The 23,134-nt window shown below is 38.3% G+C and overlaps 1 protein-coding gene across 5 annotated transcripts; it reads left to right on the top strand.

The window, feature by feature from the left end:
• The first annotated feature begins 269 nt into the window (after positions 1-269).
• si:ch211-225b11.1 (uncharacterized protein LOC561694 homolog) lies at positions 270-22,164 on the top strand. Of its 5 annotated transcripts, none has more exons than XM_062417330.1 (13): positions 270-774; positions 2,891-3,025; positions 8,246-8,456; positions 9,018-9,150; positions 9,697-9,831; positions 10,921-11,024; positions 12,733-12,857; positions 16,918-17,030; positions 17,980-18,120; positions 18,244-18,343; positions 18,522-18,622; positions 18,733-18,900; positions 19,505-22,164. In XM_062417330.1, the coding sequence occupies exons 1-13, from the start codon at positions 555-557 to the stop codon at positions 19,616-19,618; spliced, it is 1,800 nt and encodes a 599-aa protein (XP_062273314.1). In that variant the 5' UTR covers positions 270-554; the 3' UTR covers positions 19,619-22,164. The 5 variants fall into 5 exon arrangements, with proteins under 5 accessions (XP_062273314.1, XP_062273316.1, XP_062273315.1 ...); XM_062417332.1 differs by having other exon boundaries at positions 653-832; XM_062417331.1 differs by having other exon boundaries at positions 653-881.
• Positions 22,165-23,134: the final 970 nt, after the last annotated feature.

Raw genomic sequence — 23,134 nt, 5'->3', positions numbered from 1 at the left:
GGTTACCATCTGATACAGTCAGCCTTAACAAAAGAGCTGCTTATCCCATCCATCATCAATAAACACAAAGGCTAACCTTGTCTGAGAGGGACATTTTGATACTTCCTCATTGGAGCCCGTTGTTGCACATTGAGTCATCGCTTCAGCTTTTACTTTGTAAAGAGGAGTAGCTACACAGCTGTGCAGGCTTTACAGTAACAGGAGCCGCACTGATGGAGGTGGGCGTCCTTAGTTATGTCACGCCAAGAGCCGGGAAAAGACACTTTGGGTGTTTGCATGTGTATGGTCATTGTGTAGGTAGATGGTATCTTTGCTGTCATAGTGCGGCATGTTCATGTACGCTCACCAATCATTGTTAACTATCTATATGCTCAGAGAGCTTATTTCCGCTTTGATTAGGTGATCATATAGTGTTTTTTTTTTGTTTTTTACCTGGAGATTACTTACGTGACACGGTGTATTCAACGTAAATGATCAGTCTAACCGGAATTCTCATTTTCCGGGTATATTGTACAATCTGCTCGCCATTTTTCTCTCATCACTGATAATCTACAATGGAGGTCAAAGCCGAGACGTCAAAGATACTCTCTGATGAGAGAGAGTTTGCTCTGAGACCCTTGGATCTCAAAGTGATCGCCGAGAAGACCGCGGACGCAGGGGCTCAAAGACCCACATGGAGCAGGCGGCTTGAGTTCATCCTGGCTACGGTTGGGTACGCAGTGGGACTGGGCAATGTCTGGAGGTTTCCCTACCTGTGCTACAGCAGCGGCGGAGGTGAGGCTGTCAGAGAGGGCAGGAATATCGACTGGACTGTTGTAGTAGCCCTAACCTGGTAAATGCACCAGCAGAAGGTTGGGAGAAATGACTCAGCAGTGGTATATGTATGTATTTTCAGTAAATAGCTTTCTATTTTGGCTGGACTTTTTGTTGTAGTGCTGTTGTATGGGCATCATAATTCATACAGTATCCTACATCAGTAGGATACCTGTTTAAAGTAGCCTATAGCAGTCCCTCAAAATCACTGTTAATACACTGTCTATTGAACACAGTAGCCTGTATGTCCAAGTATGTCATTAAGTTCATGAAAACACTTGGAAAATGTTCACTACTATTTTGACTGCATTGATTAAAATGACATATTTTTTCTGGGATGAGCAGTCTAATCTCACTCAAGCCTTAAAGTATAGGATTGCATTTTTTCAAGTCTGTCTTAAAAACAAGTCAGGTGCCCATATGAACACTGCTCGCCCTGTTCATACTGACTATTAAAGATCCCCTTCAAATGTGCTTTCAATGTAAGTGATGGGAACCAAAATCCAAGTCACTCATATAAGCTTATCTGAAGCTTCAACAATCTGAGTTAGTCTTAACAAGTTGATATCTGCCACATTTACAGTCTTTTTAACATCAAACTCCCTTTTTGTGTTTCCTTGGATAGTGTTTCCCTGCTGAGTTGTGGTGGAAGAAAAGTAATAAAAAGAGGGACTTTGGCACTAAAAAGACTATAAAATTAAAAGATATTGCCTTGATTTTACTCATTTGGACAGCTGAAGCTTCATATTGGCACAGAAGGAGGCTTGTAGATTTTGTCCTCATCACTTACACTGAAATTACATAATGAAGGGATCTTCTAATGGCCTGCATGAGCAGGAGTAATGCTTAAGGCAAGAAAAACCTGTTTCAATTTTAATTTGGGCACCTAACTGTAGTTTTTAAGACAGACTTGAAAGACTGTGAATCCGTCCTTTTAAAATCTGTAGCATTAAGAACAGTCACATGCAGGATGAATGCTTCAGCACCACATGAATGCCTTTTCACAGAACAATAGTCTTAGTCATAACTAAATGTGAAGAAAAGTTCATCAGTGGTGCTGGTTGACAAATCTATCCCCAACACACTTTCATTTTGAAGTTCAAATTTTTATTGAAGAGGTTATCTACCATACATTGAATTAAATTCATAATTATATGCTCCATCACTTCTGAACACCACAGGATTTAGAGTGGCCTGGCACCTCTCCCTACACACATTGCAGTAGGCAAGATGAGACAGGTCATATACTCTGCAGTTTGCCCCATCTGTCATTAGTTCATTAGTTCTCATCAAATGGTTATATTAACAAAAACACACTGACAGTTAGATTTTAAGAGACTGACACTTAAATAATTATAGTAAATTGCCATACCCTTTTCTAAAAGGTCAAAACATTCTTATCCAAATGTTCAGTTAAGAAAGAATGGACAGCTAACAAATGATTGTTTAACTATAACATTCAGTAAGCACCCTACACTAATGTTATACAAGTAAATATTTCTCTCTCTCATAATGGCTATGCTGAAACCAGGAATGACTCAGCAAAATTCAGCATAGCAACCACCAGCTATTTATCTGTTGTTCAACAAGAGCTCCATACACACTTGTCCTCATTTTCATTACATTTGACTATTTTTGATGGAGTATTTAAGTATGTTTGTATGGCAATGATAAATCACCACGCCTTTGGTTATAAATAACAGCAAGTCATTCATAAATGATGGTTGCCCAGATGGTCTGAGTCTTTTTCCAGAGAATAGAGGGTTAAACAGTGTTTACAAAGTTTGATCCTGATTAAAGGACAAGGCTATCTGAGAAGACAAAGCAAGCTGAGTACACAGACACAGATATTTACCATGTGGGCTCAAAATGTGGCACTCAAAAATTAGCTCATAAAAGGGTATTTGCAGCCAATTTTAAGGTTATAAGTAACGACTTTAAGATCAGTTATACAGTAACAATGTCACAGCAACTAATTATGATTTTACCATTTAATTACTACCGTACATACTTGACATACTTGGAATATGAGGTACCTGGAGCATCTACCCACTTCTTTTCTGTGCTTCTGATTCAGGTGCCTTCCTGGTCCCTTATCTCATCATGGTGTTCCTGTGTGGCATTCCCCTGCTCGTTATGGAATTTACTATTGGGCAGTACACTCGTTTAGGGCCAGTGCATGCTCTCGTCAAAATCTGTCCCTTGTTAAAAGGTGAGTCACTCTCCAGGTCATGAGACGAGGATGAACATATGCTGGATTTTTCTTTATTTTCAGATTTTTGGGTACAGTCCTCCATTTGTTTTGGTCTGTGTTTCAGTCATTTCTAAAACTTACATGTACATCTTTTCTCAGTGTCACTGTCTTCAATTACTTATGTGTATATATATATATATATATATATAAACATACACTCCACTCCACTACATTGCTGAACAAGTCATTACTGAACAACTTACAAGCCCCAATACTAAATTATTAACCAGCAGTTCCTAGATATCCCAGTTGATCAATACTGTGTGTAAACAACTAGCTGCATGTTTTTGGACCTAGACTATTCAAGGAGTGGATACCAGTTTGTTTTTGTTTTTTTAAATTTAAATGATTCTATGGCAGACTTATAGATTTTTACATGAATTTACATTTATTTGAATAATTTAACAGAAAATGAAAATAAAAGATGAGATGAAACTCCATCTCCATGGTTAGACGAGGGAATTTCAGTAGCAATGTAATAGCTGTCAATCGAGTATTTTTTGTAATGTTTTTAGGGGGACACGTTTACACTAAGTAGTATAGAAAACAAGAAATGTTATTTGAAAAAATAGATAGATGGTGAATTTACAGTTATCACTATTTGCACATTAACAGGTTGACTATTTATTAATTCAAACACATATTGGATACCAATTTGTTGGACACATTATTAGTTGGACAAAAACCCATGTGCATTAGCTGTTAACACACATGATTGTAAGAATAAAGGAACATGAAGGCTTATACTGTGCGTGCTGACACACAGGTGACTTAGATTGTTTACATTTTATGTACATTGCATGGTGGGTTTGTAATGCAGGGCTGATTTGACATTTGAAAACAGGTGGAACATTAAAGTCCTCCTCCTCACTGAAGTTCTCCTTTGCACCAGCATAAATCAATACAAATTATTATATTCCTCTAATCTACATTATGGGTTGTTTTTTTAAAGATTTATTTGGCCTTTATTTAGACAGTAACTGGCATAGAGGCCAACAGGAAACAGGCAGAGAGAGAGGGGAGTGAGCTGCATATGTCCCTGGCTGGATTTGAACCAGGGATGCTGCGATTATGTGTCATGTGCTCTAACCATTCGACCACCAGGGCGCTCCATACATGCTGTTTAAGTTAAAGTCTGTGTAAAGTCAATTCATTGATATACTTATAAACATATAATACATGTTTGAAAATGGTTACAGAAAACATGTGAAAAGGCTGATAACTATGCAGTACTAAATTGTGGAGATAGAGCCTTAAACTGTTTCTCACCCTCTCATTTTTCCTGATTTTCTGAGCCTGCAAAAAACGGTGGCGCACCCACATGACCTTGGCCCCTCCCCTACTATATAAGACCGAGAGTCGGCTCTCCTCAGTGGTTAACCTGCCTAGTGGACAGTTATTGTTAATATCTAACACTACTACTACTACAGTTAGCTGAGTTAGCCGCCGAGCTAGCAGCTGAGCTAGCGGCAGAAAGCTCTTAGACGTAGCGTCCATTTTTCTGGTAGAGGTGGTGACTTTGATTGACAGGTGACACTTGGTAGGGGGCGAGGTTTCAGCGAACTCGGTGGGCACGCCCACAGCGTTTTGGAGCAGAGACAGAGGCTGATTTTTACACAACTTTGAAGCCTAATTTCATATATTTGGCGATTTTTTTAATCATTCAAATTTGGCAGGGTGGTTAACAACACACTTTTCTGTGGTATGTCAAACTCAGAACACATATTTATTCTTACTTTACACAGACTTTAAGTCATATTCTGTTTTTCTCTGTGTGTCAATCCTAAAGAAAAAGAAGAAGAACAGTTCTTTATACAGGTGGTAACAAATCTGTACAATTACTGGTAGCAATGCATTCATGAATGATGTCCCTGGATGTGCCATGTTGGCATTTTTATCTTGACTGACTATAGCCAATGAGCAAACTTCTCATAAGTGATAAAATGTGCAACTGTTGGTTGTTGTGTCAATTTATCTCTGCCAAAGAGGCCATGTTGGCATGCCTCAGTAGCCTACTGGCTAAGACTCATGCCACATAACTACAACACCCGTGCTTTGACTCAGTGACAGCGGACCCTTATTGCATTTCGCTTCCCCATATCTCTCTCTCTCTCACTTCCCGTCAAATCTCTCCACTGTCATTGTAACAAAGGCTTAAAATGCCTCTAAAAATATATATTTAAACAGGTCATGTTTTTGATCCTTCTTGTTCCTTCTTTTATGCATTCACAAAAAATACAAAACATTTTTTGAAATTGGAACAAGATGTTGTTGAATGACCCCTGCCCCTGTCCCAACATAGGAAACACATGTTTTTCAGTGCAATGACAGCTGGTAGGAATTACCTTTTGTAGCATTTCTTGTCATAGACCAGTAGTTTGTGGAGAGAGTGGGAGAACCTCTACATGATGTTTAACGTTATGTTTGTGAAGCCTCCTCCTCTCCACAACCAACTCCAAGGCCTCCAGAAAAGTCTCAAGCACAGATTCAGCCTCACTGATCAGTTTGTTCGGATAGTGTCAGTGATGCCCCAGCAGATTGCACCAGCCAGCACAGATTAACTGCATTTAAATCAATGAGAATATATGGCATGACAATGTATCTTGTGTTTTTCTTTCACTGTATGTTTGATACAGATCTAGAACATTTTCTGCTTTTTCCGTTACCGATTTAGAGGACTGTACATCGTTGGAGTGCTTAAAAAATGAAATCTGACTTTTTCTGTTTGATAAATGGATTGTTTTCACATGCTGATGGATGAGAACTTGTTAAGCTAGCACTGCTGTAATCAATTACTCTTTTGATTACTGATCTCCAAATTTCCAAAATTTCTTAAAGTACATAGAATTAAGAATGAAAAAAATCTACTCATGCATGAAATGAGTATCCTTAAAATCTGCCTATTTTAGTGATTAAGTCTGAAATGGGTGACTGAAAATATGCTCTTACAGTCTACATTACCCCAATACATGTTTTAAACATGGGAAATTGTTTGCAGTGTAAAAAAACAAAACTTTTGAGTGTTATGAAAAAATCATGATACATATAAGGAGGTAATTGAAATCATAAATCAAAATATGTAAATGTTTGCAGGCTTGTCTGAATGAAGTGAAATGTGTGGACTCAAAGAGCACTGACAGTCACCTGGGAGCTCATCTGAATCATTATTACAAATCAAACAAGCTCCCAGCCATCAACAATCAATGGGTGTAAATTGAAAATGCTGTCTGTCTTGTTCTAACTTCAGATTTTTCTCCATAGTTTTCTTATCTCCTTAAAGACAGAGATTATCTACCCGGTCAAAACGTATGGGTCCTTCACTTGATTTATCGCTCATTTCTTCCTGGTTAATGCTCTGTGCTAAACAAGGGCCAAAAGCAGGTAGTTTTTTTTCTGTATGTTCTTTTAAATGATTTCCCTGTGCAACTCAGTGCAGTGATGTACCTGTGATTTAGGTGCCCACAATGATCTTATCATAAATAAACAAATATGTTTAATTTACTGCAGAATGCTTAATAACAGCATATTAAATGTATAGATTTTCTGCCAACTGTTGTTTGTCTCAATGAGGGCATCTAGAGGACAGGTGAAGCATGAAAAGGTAATAAACTGCCAAAGAATCAGGGCCAGGGGAGGGTAGCTCTAGCTGAATCTCTCCATCTTTTGCTGCTCTGCCTTGTTTTTGAGTCCAGCAGACTGATATGTTTTGGCAGTTTGAAATGATGCGTCACTACACCACTTGGAGTGTGGCTGGTGTACCAGTGGAGCAGTCAACCATGTAAGCTAGATGTGTAGAGTGAGGCAAACAGGCTATCACAAAGGAAGAGGCGCTTAACATGGACAAGGCATAGTGGTTTTAACTGATCCTGGAGCTCAGAGGGTGCTTTATTTGGCTCTATCACTATACTGACACAGAGCTGTTTTTCGGCCGCCTCTCCTTCCACTTAACCAGATAGTGACACTGGGTCCAGTAGAGCATGGCATTCCAACCTTTCCACTAGGACTACAAAAACAAGCTTTCTGAAAAACAGGAGAACCACATAGACCTTCATAGATCCGGTTTTTGTTGTGGTCAGTGGTAAAAAAAAAAGAAAACCTTCAAAAACATTAACAACTGAGGGTAATGTTAGAGCTGGGAGATATGGGAGGTTATTTGCCTGACGATTTTTTCCCCCCAAGAAGTTACTGGTCTTAGCCAAGAGATAATCTGGCACATAAACACACCTTAAACAGCAAATTGTCTTATTTTAACTTTGGTGTGTGTGTAGATCAAACAAACAAGTAAAAAATGTTTTAATCAGTGATCTTTTGGTGGATTTGTATGGAGCCAGGCCAGCTTTTTCCAGTCTTAAGGCTAAGCTATCTGCTGGCTCCAACTTGGTATTTATTGTAGAGATATAAGAATCTTTCTTCTCAACTGACTCTCGACAAGAAAGCCAAAATGTCAAACTATTTCTTTAAACTATTGATATCGGACTATAAAACATTATAAAAAGTTATTTTGTTGTGTCAAACAGCACAAACAGTAATGCAATTTTTTTCAAAAATTACAGAAAAACAAAACGCTGTGTAAAATGTCCTTGTGAATTTAAAAGAGTTTGACCCACCTCATCCATCACTGAAGTTTTCTAGAGGCCAATATCTTTTGCTGAGCCTATGCACTAAATTCCTTGAGGGCAGGTAAATTGAAAACAAATAGAAACACACACATATGCAGACAGACACTTACACTCTAACCTGAAACCTGATACAGAACCACAGGTGTTAAAAGACAGAATAATTTACTTCAGCTACAGTAGGACTTTGATCTCACCTTTTCATATTTGGCTAAGAGTCTGTTGCATTCACAGGTCAAATGACACAGTGGAATTTCTAATCCATGGCTCCAGGAATGCCTTTTATCTTTGACTGAGTTTGCTTGACTTAATCTTGGCTACCACTGACCAGAGATTACCCCATGGAACTGGCTCTTCTCTGTTTTCTATCTTTGCTTGATAGAGTATATCCATAGTTTTAATTCTGGGTCCAAATAATTGACATACTGTAAAATATGGTGAATGAGAGTGAGTTTTTAACAGTTTTAAGAAGTAGTGTGTAAAACTTAATTCCCACAAATAATAATTAAGACATGACTTAACTTATACTTTGTCTCTTGTCCCCCCTTACATGTCACTGCAGGAGTTGGCCTGGCCACAGTTGTTATCTCCTTCGTCTTCTCCACGTACTACAATGTGCTCATGGCTTGGGCACTTTTCTATTTCTTTAACTCATTTGGAGCGACGCTACCCTGGAAGTCTTGCAACAACACCTGGAATAATGTGGGAAACTGTTCCACCGGTTTCACCGGCAACAACACCCACCTGCAGTCTGCCAGCCAGCAGTTCTTCGAGTGAGTTTAACGCATTTTCAGAAGCAGAATATTTAACATTGATTAGAGCTTTGGTCCAGACTGAAATATCTCGACTATTAGATGGGTTGTCATTACATTTTGTACAGACATTGATGATCTCCAGGGGATGAATCCAAGCATCTTTGACCACCTGCCTTTTCACCCAGTGTCATCATTAAAGATCAAAACTTCAAGTCTGTCCAATACTTTGGTTTATCACCAATTACCAGAAAAACAAATGACATTCTCAGCCTCAGCTGTGCTTTGTGGTTAGTGTTAATTAGCAAATGTTTGCATGCTAACATGCCAAACCAAGATAGTGAACATTGTAAACCTTATACCTGCTTAACATCAGCATGTTTGCATTGGCAGGATGCTAGCGTGCTGATGTTAGCATTTAGCTCAAAGCAATTATCACTAACTACAACATCACAGAGCCGCTATAATGGCTGTAAACTGTTAGGCTTGTTTTTCTGTGTTACATTTAATGGAAGGAGCAGCCCTCTAAAATTATGTAGTGTTTTGCTTAAGGATGGGAATACCTTGTTATTTGTTTTCCAGTCTCAAACTTCTGGAGAAAACTGATGGCATTGAAGAAGCTGGTGGCCTTCGCTGGGAAATATTTGGCTATCTCATTATTGCCTGGGTCTTTGTGTATTTATGCATATTTAAAGGCGTCAAATCCACTGGCAAGGTCAGAACAGATCTCCTCTTCTGCATGATACGGTTATGCATGGTGATGATAATGATTAATTTCGAGTCCATGTTTTTTTATTGTTTGGAAATTCAACAAGCTGAGCTTCTATCACAGTTTCTAGTTTCTAGCAATGTGATGCGCACAGCGAGGTTTACAGAGTTCATAGTCATAGTCTATTATCTGAAGGATAAGTAAGTATTTCACATTTTACATATAGTGAACATCTCAGATAAAAATGTGTTTATACCACAACCTTATAATGCATCATATTTCTGCTCTGCAAGTGGTTTTTCTTTACCAGAAGAGTTTTGGAGTCGTATACTATAACACATTACTTTATAGCTTTGTGTGATATACTGAGATTAACTAGCTTGAACCTTTGATTTTAATGTGATGAAATAACATCGAAACCAAAACATAAATCATTGTCGTTTGTTTCATTCAAAACAGACCACAGTAGCTCTAACTATCTGTTGCAACATCAACTACACAACCAAACCACATGTCAACTAATTTCTGCTTTCCACTGATTCTGTCACACAGGTTGTATATTTCACTGCCGTATTTCCGTACTTCATCCTGTTTGCCCTGCTCATTAATAATGTGCAGCTTCCTGGAGCCAAGAAGGGTATCCTCTACTTTTTGACACCTGTCTGGAGCAAACTGTTCGAAGTTAAGGTGGGACACGATCAACAAAAGAATAATATCAAAATATAGGCTAACCATCAACACCTTGGTTACACATTGACACGAGACAATTAAAACCAATTTATTAAGGTTTAAATCAAATTGTTATCTCCTACTGCAGAGATTGTTACATTTCACAGCTAACTTGTCTGTATATTGGAGACAGTTGGGAATTTTAAAAAAAATATCAAAAAAAGAAGAAAGGAGAGGATTTTATCTTGTGTTTACTCAAGGTTGAGCAAAAGCCAGAACTGCAAGAGCAAAGAGGGGAAGATATTATTGTTGCAATGAACTCAGTAAACTGATTAGGTTGTACATATAAAGGGCAACTTAGAAAGAGAACATTTTGGCTTTGAAGATTTATGAACAGCTGGCAGACTCAAAATTTCAGGAACGGAAGCCAATAAAAAATGAGGGGAAAATACACCTATTCTAGTGAGGTGCTGGCTCACAGGCACACATAAAAAGGAAATAATGGATAGACACATGCTCATAACTTAAATACATAAATTTCATCTTAGAAAGATCAACGTTTAGGCCATCTTTAAGATTTCAGAGATTTATGTTTCAGGATGCATCCTGAGTGAGGCTGTTTGCTGAAACATGTATCTTTACAGGCTGAAATAATGCTGTGGAGTTATGAGTGTGCAGTTTGTCATTCCCTATTTTTTCTGAGGACATAGCTAAACCAGAGGAACAGCTTCCCAAAATCCAGTGCAGGAGTTTCAAATCTCCCAGAATAGTTCAATCCCGTTATAGCTGGGTCTTCAACCCTTAAAGAACAAATATGCTGGAAGTGAGGTTATCCTGTCCATTCAAAAAAACATCTAAAAGCCCCTGAAACATTTTATATTTTAACATATGTAACAAACAAAGTTAAAGTTAGCTAAATCCTGATTGGAGCACCAAGTTTTGTGACAAAATCATTTCCGGCGGGGTCCTAACCTCTTAAAAACCATTGAGAAGCTCCCTGATACAGTCAAAACGCAAATTCAGTAAATTGCTCGTCAAATCACCAAAACTTTTCAAACAGAAAAGGCAGGAGGTTAATCTTCATGTTCTTCTTTATCTCTAACACAGGTTTGGGTTAATGCAGCTGCCCAAGTGTTTAACTCCCTTGGGATTGCTTTTGGCTCCATGATTTCGATGTCTAGTTACAACAAGTTCAACAACAACATTATCAGGTAACGTTAGTGTAGTTGTACTATGTCTTATGTGATACTGTATGTTTTTTTCCCAATCCTGTTTATTTGTTGAGATTGCTTATTACAGAGTAGTAAGGAGTTTCTGGGACTCCCATATTAATATGTCTGTAAGGTTGTTGTTGTTTTGTTACTACCAACAAAAAAAGTTGAATTACCTGTTAAAAAAACATTTAAATGTCATCTCTCCCTCTCATGCGTTCTAACGCCATATATGTTAATGTTGAGATCTACGCAGAGTTGTCAGGTTTGTGTGTTTTCTGAAAAAAATAGGTAATTATGATAAAGAGTGAGAAAACTTGATATGGGGGATAACCGACCTAATGATCTGGCAACTCTTGACTTTGGCCTGTTTTATGCATTGATGACTAGCTGCAGCACTAGTGGAGTCAGTGATGAACGGTGGTGAAGAAGTAGTTATAGTTTAATACTTAAAACATGCCAGAATTACCAACATCTTCATTGGATAAAGCTAACAATTTGATATCATACCTACATTTCAGGCATGAGGTGCTTGGACTTGTCAATTAATTAAACATCTTTATACCTGTCGGTGAATATGTCCCAAAGTGACATCAACTGCTTTTTTAAATTTTTTTATTCTGAATTCTCAATACAAACATTAAACTTATTTGAAATTAGTGGTAGAAATATTCATTCAATGCCATCTCTCCTTTTTCAAAGAGGTTAGGGTAATAACAGAAGTAGAAACAATACAAGCACTGTTGTGCCTCTGTTTTGAAACTTAGGAATGGAGCAGGACAGAGCTACAAAATAATAGTCCAGTACAAGTCCAGTGTCAGGCAAGTCAGCAAATACATATTCAATTAAGTAAACATTTTGCAGAGTCAGGTTACACCATGTGTCCTTATGAAAGAGGAAACAAGATGGATAGCAAGTGCACATCAACAACTATTTTGGCTGTCCAACAAAAAGTGCCCCTACCAAAGTTAAAACCAAACCATTGGATGAATGTTGGAAAAACCTCTAGTGTCAAACTCTGCACATGCATCATTCTGCTCAGTCAAGCTCAAACATCCAGCTGAAGTAACACGAAAAACACGTTTTTGCCTGCAGGGTGACTTTTAAAATACTATAAATTCCAAAGTGACTCCAAGTATACTCACTGTAAAATTTACAGTTGTTTGCATTGTAAGACTAGCTTCCAGATGACTGTTCAGCTCACAACAGACAAGCAAACAGGACAGACTGTTTGTCTTAAATATCTCCATTTTTGGTCTCTTCTTTCTAAATTTACTTTGTTTACTGCGTTGCCATGCACTTCAGCTGCTGCATGTGCTTTCGAAGAAGGTTACTCCCAAACAAGAACTAAAATGAACCCTGTCCATAACACTCACCATTAGCTCACTAGTAACTTTGACAGGAAATTAAAAATTACTACTTTCATTTAACACAAAGGTTTTAAGACAGTATATGCACCATTGAAGCCTGCAACCTCCTGTTGATCTGTGGGAAAACAGACCAGACACCTCAATGCTAATCTAGTTTATTTACCTGCGTTTTATATTTTTGCTTTTATTTATGATATTTAGAACCACCATTGGCAAACTGAGAGTTTGGTTAAATGTCATAAAAGCTTAAACCAGCCATTATGTGTTTTTATTTTCCTGAGATTCCTGGATGCTGGAGCTGCACTGATATTGTTTATTTTGTCTTTCCTCCTTCCCAGAGATGCTTTGATCGTAACGTTTGCCAACTCGTTCACGAGTCTGCTGGCTGGCTTTGTGATCTTCTCAGCTATTGGCTACATGGCTCACATACACCATCTCCCAGTGGAAAACATATCTACCGGTGGTAGGTATAGGAAGACAGAATAGTAGACTTGTGATGTAAAGTATAAAATGCATGATGTCAGGATGTTACAGAAATAGAGATGGACACACAAATAGATCCCAAGATCTGCTGACTTCCGCACAAGTTTGTTTTAGTTTTCATCCTTCTGGGAGTGTATTTCCTTTTTCCCATGGAAAAACGAGACACAGACACAGACATCATGATGTGCTGCACACCCACACTGAATAAGTCCAAGTGTGGAGGTCACTCAAGGATAAACAATTTCTTAAAGCAGCACTTCACCGATATTACACATGGTTGTCAGTTTACTTGTCATGCGAAGTAAGCAGTTGTACATCATCTGTGGTTTTAAGTTTTCCAAAGTCAAAAATATGATCTTGGCTTGGCCTTGAAACCTAAAATTCTTTACAGAAAAGTGCCACAAAGCTGTGGAATTTGGAAGAAACTGGCATTTAGGAGGCATGGAGGTCTAATTAAAGATGCTATTAAGTTGTTTTATGGGAAATGTAGGGTTCAGCATCCTGGACCCATACCAAAACATAAAGATATCAAGATATTTCCGACATTATGGAGAGCAGTACTAAAATCTTGGAGTACACCTTAAAGTAGTTGCCAGGAATACAAGATTCAATATTCATTTATTATTATCTTTTTACAACACCAGATAGTATAATGAAATGCATATCCATTTTTACCACTCACAAGACCAGAAGTTATATAAATGGATGAATGAATAATACGTCACAAGAATATAAAAAAGTTTTTATATTGGAATGCATAGAATGAATTGAGGAGTCTCACAGCCTGAGGAGAAAAGCTGCTCTGTAGTCTGGTGGTACAACAATGGATACATCTGTATCTCTTGCTAGACGGCAGCAGGGTGAACAGGTTGTAGCTGGGGTTGGTATTATCTTTTAGTAGCCTTTGTGCAGGCACCTCGCCTCACTAATATCACTGATGCTTGGAAGATGATGTTCTGGGTGGTTTTATTCACCCGCTGCAGAGTCTTCTTGTCTTGGACTGTGCACATCCCATGCCAATATGTGATATTTCCAGTCAGGATGCTTTCTATTGTTCCTCTGTAAAAGTTAAACAAGAACTTGGGATGGGAATTTTGCATTCATAAGTTTCCTTAAGAAATACAGTCGTTTTTGTAGTCATAACTGCAACATGAACACATTGTGTGTACAATATTGTAGTGAGGTGTAAAACATTTAACCAAAGATGCCAGATATCAGAGGGCAGTGGATTAAAAAAACACAGCACTTTGAGGAAAAAACAACCCAACAAACAAAACAAAAGAAAACAAAGTGAGTGAGTTTTGGCTTTGGTAACCAAATGCTTTAATAACATCTGAACTGAAGCTTTGTGAGTTAAGTAGTGTATTATTGAAAACAGAGACAACTTGTGTTCAGCCTCTAGGTCAGATAAAAATCCTTTGAAATGGATGATAAACACACTGTATCACTGTCAGCATAAATGGTGACTAACTTGTGATCTGACCAGAAAATGTGATTTGCTGATAACTGCTTACATTTTCTTCAGAAGAGGATTGGCCAGTCAACATACTGTATTGTTGAACTCTATTTTCCTCCTGAATCTTTCGAAAACCAACACTTTGAAATAATTTCGATGGCTGAGGTTCAGGACAGTCCGATTTGGAAGATTAGCAGATTAGTTAATGATTAATCCAAACTTAAATTTGTTTTAAGGTAAAGATTAGGCATGAATGATTTTGAAACTTGTAACTACACAAAAATAATGGTATTGTGTATGTTTAAATTTTAATACTCACTAGAAACAAGATAATTCACTTGATGAATATTTTTTAACTGTGTTGCAAAGACAGATGAAAGTCCCTGGATTTAATATGTACGAGGTAAAACTATCCTGTACTCCATCTTCCATAGTAGCTGTAACTTATAGCTTCATTTATTATTTATTGACCATAGCACGTAAGTATTGTTTGGCCATGTCACATTGTCCCCCTGTGAAACAGTATCCAGTGGTGCTCTTTAACACCTTATGAAACTAGTGGTTGTGTACAGAAGCTACTCGGGGTTGTTACTGTGTTGGTCACCAGCACTACGCTAGTTTAGCTGTTATGAAAATATTCAGCTTAGCAGGTACATGTTTGGCTGTGTTAAACAGCAGTTATTCTTAATAAGTTATTCAAATTAAGGTCATATAGTGGTGTTGTTTTGTATGCTGTAGTTTCAGCGAATGGTTTTAGTTATATGTTTAGTTATATAAGCAATTGCTGGCTCCGGCTCAATATCTTACTTCAGAAATGTCTTTATTGATTTCAACACTGGAGTGGTCACATAATACATTCAGGTGCATAGTTGAGTTACAACAACAGTAACAGAGTACTGAAGGAAGGTTCCAGGTTAAATCCCGCCCACTAGAACACCCTAGATTCACCCACCCAAAAAAAACAAAAAACCCATAAAAGGGCAACACACTCATACCCAGGCACACCAAGGGACTCGCAAACAATAACAGCAAACAAAGAGTAAATAAATGGGTTAACGATTAAAGTAAGGTAAACACATAAGTAAGTACTCAAAAGGGAGAGGGGGAAAGGGGGGGGCAGTGCTCAGTTAGACATTTTCAGGAGAACCTTATCTTCTCCAAGGGTTATACATTACAGCATTTCATGGATCCATTTATTGTGAGTAGGAGGGGAGGCATGAGTCCATTTAAGGAGGATGAGCCTTTGTGCAAGTAAAGAAGAAAATGCAATAATGTGTTGTGAGGACTTAGACAGGCCATGTGTGGGGGAGATGCCGAAGAGGACCACAAGGGGTTCGGGGTTTATGGTTCGGCCTAGGGATTTCACAAAGTGTCTAATTTGAAAAAAGCAGAACAGGTGTGCTTTTGGAAGGTTAAACTTGGCTGACAGGTCTGCAAAGGAGGGAAAAGTATCCTCAATAAAGAGATCTTTGATAAAGTGGAGGCCTTTTCCAGACCAAGATCTAAAGGCCGTGTCAGAGCAGGAGGGAGAAAATAAGTGATTGTGATAGACTGGGGAGAGAATGGATGGAGAGTGTAGGCCGAAGGTCTTCCTGAATTGGGTCCAAATCATCAATGTGTTTGTAACAACAGGGTTAGAGCTGATTCGCCTAGCGATGATGGGCAATTGGGAGCAGACTACTGACCAAAGTGAGGAGCATGAAGAGGAAGTCTCAAGCCTGGCCCACTGTTACCCCTTTCACACCAAAGCAGTTCCAGTGCTGGTTTGCAGTCGGTTCAACTGCGAACCAGCTGAGAACCAGTTTGCTTTCCCACTGCTCAAGGTTCTTGCGGGGCCACGTAATGACGTCACCGCATAAGCCAGTTATGTTCGCTGCTTTCCCATAAAGACTTGCGCCAACTCCGAAGCAACAACAAGAACCGCAACAACAATGGCAGACTATGCATTTGTACAGCTGTTGCTCCTGGCTCTTCAAGGCTTCATTGGCATCCAATCACAGCAGAGGCTACGTATTGCTGCTCGACAGGATTTGAATGGACAGCGATTACGATCTCTTGTTTGCTGTGGTTGTGCTCAATAACCCCGCCCCTTAACGTAACCGGTTCCTTCTCCCTGTCTGGTGCCACCCTGGAACCAGTTTTTCAGGCCGGGAGCCATTTCTATGTCTGTGTGAACAGGAAAACCGGTTCCAAATTAAGCACTGGCCCCGAAGCAGCACTGGAACTGCTTTGATGTGAAAGGGGTATGTGGGTATTCATCTTGTGTGTCGTAGGTGGACCAGTAGGGGAGTTTACTGATGTTGCAAGCCCAGTAATAATAATGAAAATTAGGGAGCCCCACCCCGCCCTTAGATTTTGGAAAATAAAGCGCTGATCGACTGATCGCCTTAATATTTACTATGCAGAAATGAGCGTGCTATCAATCTGAAGCAAATAATTATATTTCTCAAAATGTGTAACTATCCCTTTAAGTGGTTCCAACAAAATCTCTATTGTTAGAGCAACTTTTCAAATGTGTCTATATTTATGTACATTTCCATTTTATAGTTAGCACTAATGATACTTTTACTGTATAATGTTTCAGGTCCTGGTCTGGTGTTTGTTGTTTACCCTGAAGTCCTCTCCACCATGCCTGTCTATCAGCTGTGGGCTCCTCTGTTCTTCTTTATGCTGCTGTGTCTCGGCCTGGACAGCCAGGTAAACATCTCTAAAGTAAAAACGGTGTCTGAAAATATCTGTGAAGATACACATCACAATTTGTTCTTTTGGTAATAAAACTCTTGCGCGTTTTAACTTGTTTTCAGACTTCAGTATGTCATGATGAAAGCATACTCAAAGCAGAACAAGTGTTGTCATTTCTTAGAAGGCAAACGATTAGGAAATATTTATTTCCACTTGTCGTAACTGTGTCACAACTGTGTAGACCATTTGTCTATAACTGTTTACCAAAATGTGTACCACCTTTTGTCTATAATCTTGAAAATGATCACTCACATACAAATTGGGAATCTTGCATGATCAGAACAAACAAAGTGCCCTGCTTTGTCAACCTTGAAGCAGAAACAGACAGTATAACAGTGCAATCAGAGGTACCCTAGGATGATGTGTTTTTTGTGGCTTTTTTCCCCCTTTGACTTTTGAGTTTTAGCAGATTTACATTTCACTTTTTTTTTTATCTCAAAGCTGATTGTTAAAGTATCTGCTAGTGTTTTTACCTCTTCCTCTCTCTAATTTAAGCTTTAATTAATATATTTTAAATTATCAGGTAAATTATGTAAAGTACTGGAATAAGTAGCTATACATACAGTACATTCTATGTAATCTTCAGTAGGTGAATTTGCTTCTTTTGCATTGTGGAAACAAATATCAAAATGGCCAAGATATATATGTCTTTATGCACATCCAGTATTCCAAACATACTCATATTCACACAGTTTTAAGGCTTACATTCATCACTTGCAGCTATGTTTGGTCATGTTTGCTTTTACTCCTCACATCTGTTTCTGTTGTCATGGTTACTGAGCTCATCAGACAGCCTCATTATTGCACTCCCAAACGAGTTTGTAAACATAGTCATTACAGGACAAAATTGACTTTTTTTATGTTACAACCTCAGACTTAAAACTGTGTTGTTTGTGTGCTGCAGTTTGCCACAGTTGAGGTGGCTGTGACATTCATAAAGGATGAGTTTGGCCACAAACTTATGGGTTTCCTAAAGAGAGAAGAGCTGCTGACCCTGGCTGTGTGCATCATCTGCTTTCTCCTTGGGCTTCCACATGTTACTCAGGTAAGACAGAGCAAAACCCTTGTAGCTTTCAGATTATAGCCTACATGTGGCAACAATCATCACTGTTGACAGTTATTTTGTCCCTTCAGTCATTCTCTCTCTCTTCTTCTCCCTTGTGCACAGGGAGGTATCTATGTGTTTCAGCTGATGGACCACTACACAGCTGTGGTTTCCCTTGTGTTCCTGGCTTTCTTTGAAGTTGTAGCCGTCTGCTGGCTCTTCGGTAAGAGGAAAATTCAAAGGCTCAAGCGCACTTGCACTGCTCACATAGTACCTGCTTTAAGACCACTAAGCCACCAGAACATGCTGTGGGTGTCCATGTTTTCTGAAGTCTGTTTTAGTTACTTACTGTTTAGAGGTTATATAGCTGTTTAGTCAGGAATTGTCTTTTTTTTTGTTAGGTGTCCCACGCCTCTCTTTAATGATTAAGAGGATGCGAGGAAGATCTGCAAACATCTACTTTCGCATGTGTTGGTTGCTGCTCTGTCCCATGTTGGTGCTGGTGAGGTCCTGTTTGAACTGTCTAAATAAATCATGTATTTGTGTTCTAAACAACAAACTTGATCAAATACGATACATGTGGTTATAATACTATCCTTTTTTCCTCTGTAGTGCATACTGACCTCCAGCATTATTCAGTACACTCCTGCTCACTATGGGAAGTACAAGTACCCAGTGTGGGCTGAATGGGTGGGTTGGGGAGTCTCACTTGTCTCCATAATATGGGTTCCACTGGGAGCCATTCATGAGCTCTACAGAAACAAAGGCTCACTTCTTCAGGTGAGTACAAGACTCAAGACTCATTATTCAATTCATTATTCACGAGGTGAGAAGTGTTGTCTTTTAGCTCAGGTTGGAGGGTTCTTTTGTTATATTTCATCTGGGCAATTTCCTGTTGTGCTATGCTTCCTTTTGTTGAGAAATGTGCCCATATGTTTTCTAAGCAATCTGTTGAGCATGCGTGTAACTCTGTGAATGCTGACCTGAGCATGTAGGCCAGTGGCTGAGACAAAGCTTGCACCGTAAGACCGGTGGAAATGTAGGTTAGCTTAGCTATGACAACGCAATCATTTATAGGTGTTTGAACATCTCAAAGTATTCAACACCTCTCAAACTTTGTGAGAAAAAAAATTCTAAAGGAGGAGTGGATATTTCAGCATTTATTAAATGAAAATGTTTGATGGTGGTTTAAATGTGGAAAAAAATTGAACATTTTTGTTTTATTAATCAGTATAAACTAATAGGTATAATCTAAAATGAGTATAAACTAGAGTTTGTTGTGTTGCGCTCTCTGTTGTGTATCAGTGCATGAGCACATACATTCTTGATCATATGTTTGTAAAAAGATGTTTATTTCTAACATTTTGTCTTCTCTAACCCTCAGAGACTTAAAACAGCTATGACTCCCACAGTAGATCTGGATGCTGACGATCCCCTGCCAGAAAAACAAAACCTTGACAACCCAGCATCTGAAGCTTTATTTACTTCTGTAGCATAACATACAGTGAAAGCCTTTTCCGCATCTCTAGGTACCAAACTATGTGATACAGAAGAGTTTTTAATGCTTCTTACTGATGGATAACACTTTCAAAAAGTTAAACTTTATTCAGTTTGTTCTACCAAAGGATTTACTTTTAACTTTAGCCTATTGTTCATACATGTGACTTCAAAAACTCAAGCCACTTGTTCTTTGCAGTTGACATCAACAGTATGGAAGTATCTGTTGCACTTTACATGCTGGACACTGAAAATCTGAGATTTTGTTTATTAACTAAAGATTTATTTATTTTGATTAAGACATTATCGATCACCTGGCCTTTCAAGATTATGTCAAGACTATGCAGGTCGTCATTCCAACCAAAGACTAGAATTTAAACAGTTGATTCATCTTTTAAAAAATGCTGTTTGCTTGTTGTCTCTGCGTTGTTCTCTTATTTTGAATATTATGAAACCTTTCCACTTTGTCACTGCCAGCATCTGCCTGGTTTCAAACTTAGATATGCTTGACTTGAGAATTTGACAAAGATTGACTGACTGCATCATTAGTTTTGACTGTGAGGCTGCTCTAAGGAGCAGCTTCAGGACCCACAAATGGTTAGAAAGATGCAGACAAAGACATTTAATTGTTTGTAAAGGGAAATATTTAGCATGGGATTTCCATAATTGTTCCATTCTCGAACGCCATATCTCATAAGCTGCTAAAACACCTAAGTAGAGGTGAGCAGAGACAAACAGACGGATACCGGTTTTGTTCTCTGGTCCTCCTTTCTTTAATATTTTACATCCATTTCTCTGAAATACACCCTGCTGCTTTTAGAAACTGTTGTTTGACGTCACTGATGTTCACGCCTTCACCCAGAACAGTAAGCAACACGATCTGGGTTAATATTACACACATGTGGGCAACATAAACTCATCTGGTGAATCAGCAAGTGGATTTTGTCTGATCTCCACAAGGTTGAGTTAATGTCATTTTTAATAATGTATCTGACATTAGTTGACACTATCTTGGAGCAGGTAACTTACAGTAGATTTAGATATTATAAGTGGTGCCTTTGATCCACTGTCATAAAACTGAATTGGACTAATAAGGGTAGATAATCTGCAGGACACACAGTCCAGTAACTTTCCATTCACTTGTGTTCTGTACTCTATTGACGCCTGCAGTTAATCGCTAACTGTTTTATTTCACACTGCCTAACAGAGAACAGGGAATCGAAGAGTTCCCTCTGGTGAAAGCACGATTTATTTACGCAAGTCTTAACTTTGAGGTTTGACAGCAGTGTTAAGTAACATTTAAAAAAAATGATTGACCAGTTTCTGAGAGCAGGAGATGAGTCTGTTGTTGGATTGTACCAGATTGTATGCAGGCTGAAATGATGTAACTCTCTTTATCTCATCAGCAGTGAGCAGTAGGATTCACCAGAGATAAGAACTTTTTGAAATGGAGAGGACCAGATATGTGACATTGTCTTAGATGACATGTCATAAAGCACATAATTGGCCTTTTCTGTCTTACTACGTGGATTATCAAACAACCTCTCATTCAGGAGTGCCTTTTATCCAAAGCACTTAAATCATGCACTGATATTAAATGCACAAAACATCTAAATATAATATTGTAATGATGCAAGGAACAATGAGTTACTTTAAGATTATTTTGAACAGAGATTTGTGCATTTTACATCTTATTTCTATTTAAAGGTCAACTTCTGTCACTCCAATTAAGTTTTTCTTAAATTGTATGTGTTTATTTGTACAAGAAACCAACTAACCCCTGTAGGTTCAAATTTTTAAAAAAGCCATTTAATAAGAAAAGCGTCTGTGTCGTGGAACTCAATGTTACCTGCCTCAAGTGCCTCCATGAAACTTTTTACTTTTACATCTATTTTTAATTAGAAAACCGAAAAGTTTTTGTATTTAAGATGTTGCATCCCGCAAGTGTTTCTGTAAGCTGTTTTTCTTTTACTTTACTTGTTTTTGGGTTAAATATGAGAGGATGATTTAGAGGCCCTTAAAGCACAACAGTAATAGGTTGCTGTTTACACTTTTTAATTGCAGTTTAATTGTTTTGATACTAAATGCTAATTGTAATGGCCTTTTAAGACGATTATGCTTTAAATAGTGTTAAGTGATAATTATGTTAAAAAGTGTACACACACTCTGGTTTATTTGAAAAGAGAAGTTGGATAACTACAGTCAGCAGCTGTAGTTTGTGGCAAGAATGAAAACTCACAATCAACATGGGCTACACTGCACTGTGGGCTGTTGATGACAGTGAAACCTGCAGTGTTCTCACATCCACACACAATAACATTTGTAAGGAAGTCTCATTTTTGTAAAGACTTATATGTGTTTTCTAATATTTCATGCTTGTGTTTGTTAAACAACATTTTACCAATCTAAACTTTATGTACCAAATTTTGCTTTTCATATTGTTAAATGATTATATGTGTAATTATTTCATACTCTCTCTTTTCATCATATCTCTGCTGTGTGATGGTGTGTGTTGTCATTTTGGTAAATAAAAAGCCTTCATTTTTATTCTGGCTTCAGTGAATTTTGGTGTTGTAGTCACTTGGTGGCAGTATAGCAGCAGATAATGCAGAAAGCCTCTGAAATCACTCCCATGAACAGAACAGACTCTTTCCACATACCAGCACTGTAACTGCTGATTTTTTTGCTTTTGTGCCACAAGAAGTACATTAATGTGTTGCAGATCTATAGATAGTTTGCAAAATATTTGAGAACATGAAACACACACATTTCATGGCATACCAAGTTTGTGTGTTTTTCAATAAACAACTTTGAATACATTTTTCAGAATCACTGATGATCACTGATGTTGTTGCTTATGTTGGTCCCTCCTATTCCTGTTCATTGTTCTACTACATTGTGTTTTACTGTTGTGACTATAATATATGCACAATCCATTTTTATAATGCATGTCACCATTGATACATGCTGCTGAGAAGCTATTTTTATGCACTGAGGGGGCGTATACATCTTTCAGTGTGAAATTATGCAGATGATTTTATTCAAACTGCCTGACAGAAGCATCACACATAAAGGCCCACTGCATTTTCAGAATGGATCACCCTACTGGGAAATGAAACACATCATCTGGTGTTGTTGGTGCTGTGGTCAACACACTGAGCAGCAGGAACACTTCAAGCGAAAGAGAGCAGAGTCATGCAGGATAAATATGAATGCAATGCTCTACGAGGTTCAGGAGTTAATTAGACCCTTGTCGTTGAGTAGTGCAGTGCCCCTAGCAGAACTGTATGTTAATCAATACTCTCTTCCTGGTTCTCTCATGACAGAGCGTATCATAGGCACTAAATTAGCACTGGGAGTGCTGTTTGATCAATACCCATAGACAGTGCAGCCCAAGAGACAGTAAATTAATGGTTATACATGGCAGAGGGGAAGTGTTTGTGAGTGCAAATGGGCAATGAAGGGGGAGATGGGTCACTGTCTAACTCCTGTTATGGGGTGTGATGACATTTATCTG

This window comes from Scomber scombrus, chromosome 4 (genome assembly GCF_963691925.1).
Source record: "Scomber scombrus chromosome 4, fScoSco1.1, whole genome shotgun sequence".
In the NCBI taxonomy this organism is placed as follows: Eukaryota; Metazoa; Chordata; class Actinopteri; order Scombriformes; family Scombridae; genus Scomber; species Scomber scombrus.
This window is presented reverse-complemented; position numbering and strand designations above follow the sequence as displayed.

Coding starts and splice junctions, on each gene's coding strand:
- si:ch211-225b11.1 (XM_062417330.1), top strand. CDS start 555: ATGGAGGTCAAAGCCGAGACGTCAAAGATACTCTCTGATGAGAGAGAG. Junction 8,457..9,017: donor GCCAGCCAGCAGTTCTTCGA/GTGAGTTTAACG, acceptor TTTGTTTTCCAG/TCTCAAACTTCTGGAGAAAA. Junction 18,121..18,243: donor GGCTTCCACATGTTACTCAG/GTAAGACAGAGC, acceptor CCTTGTGCACAG/GGAGGTATCTATGTGTTTCA.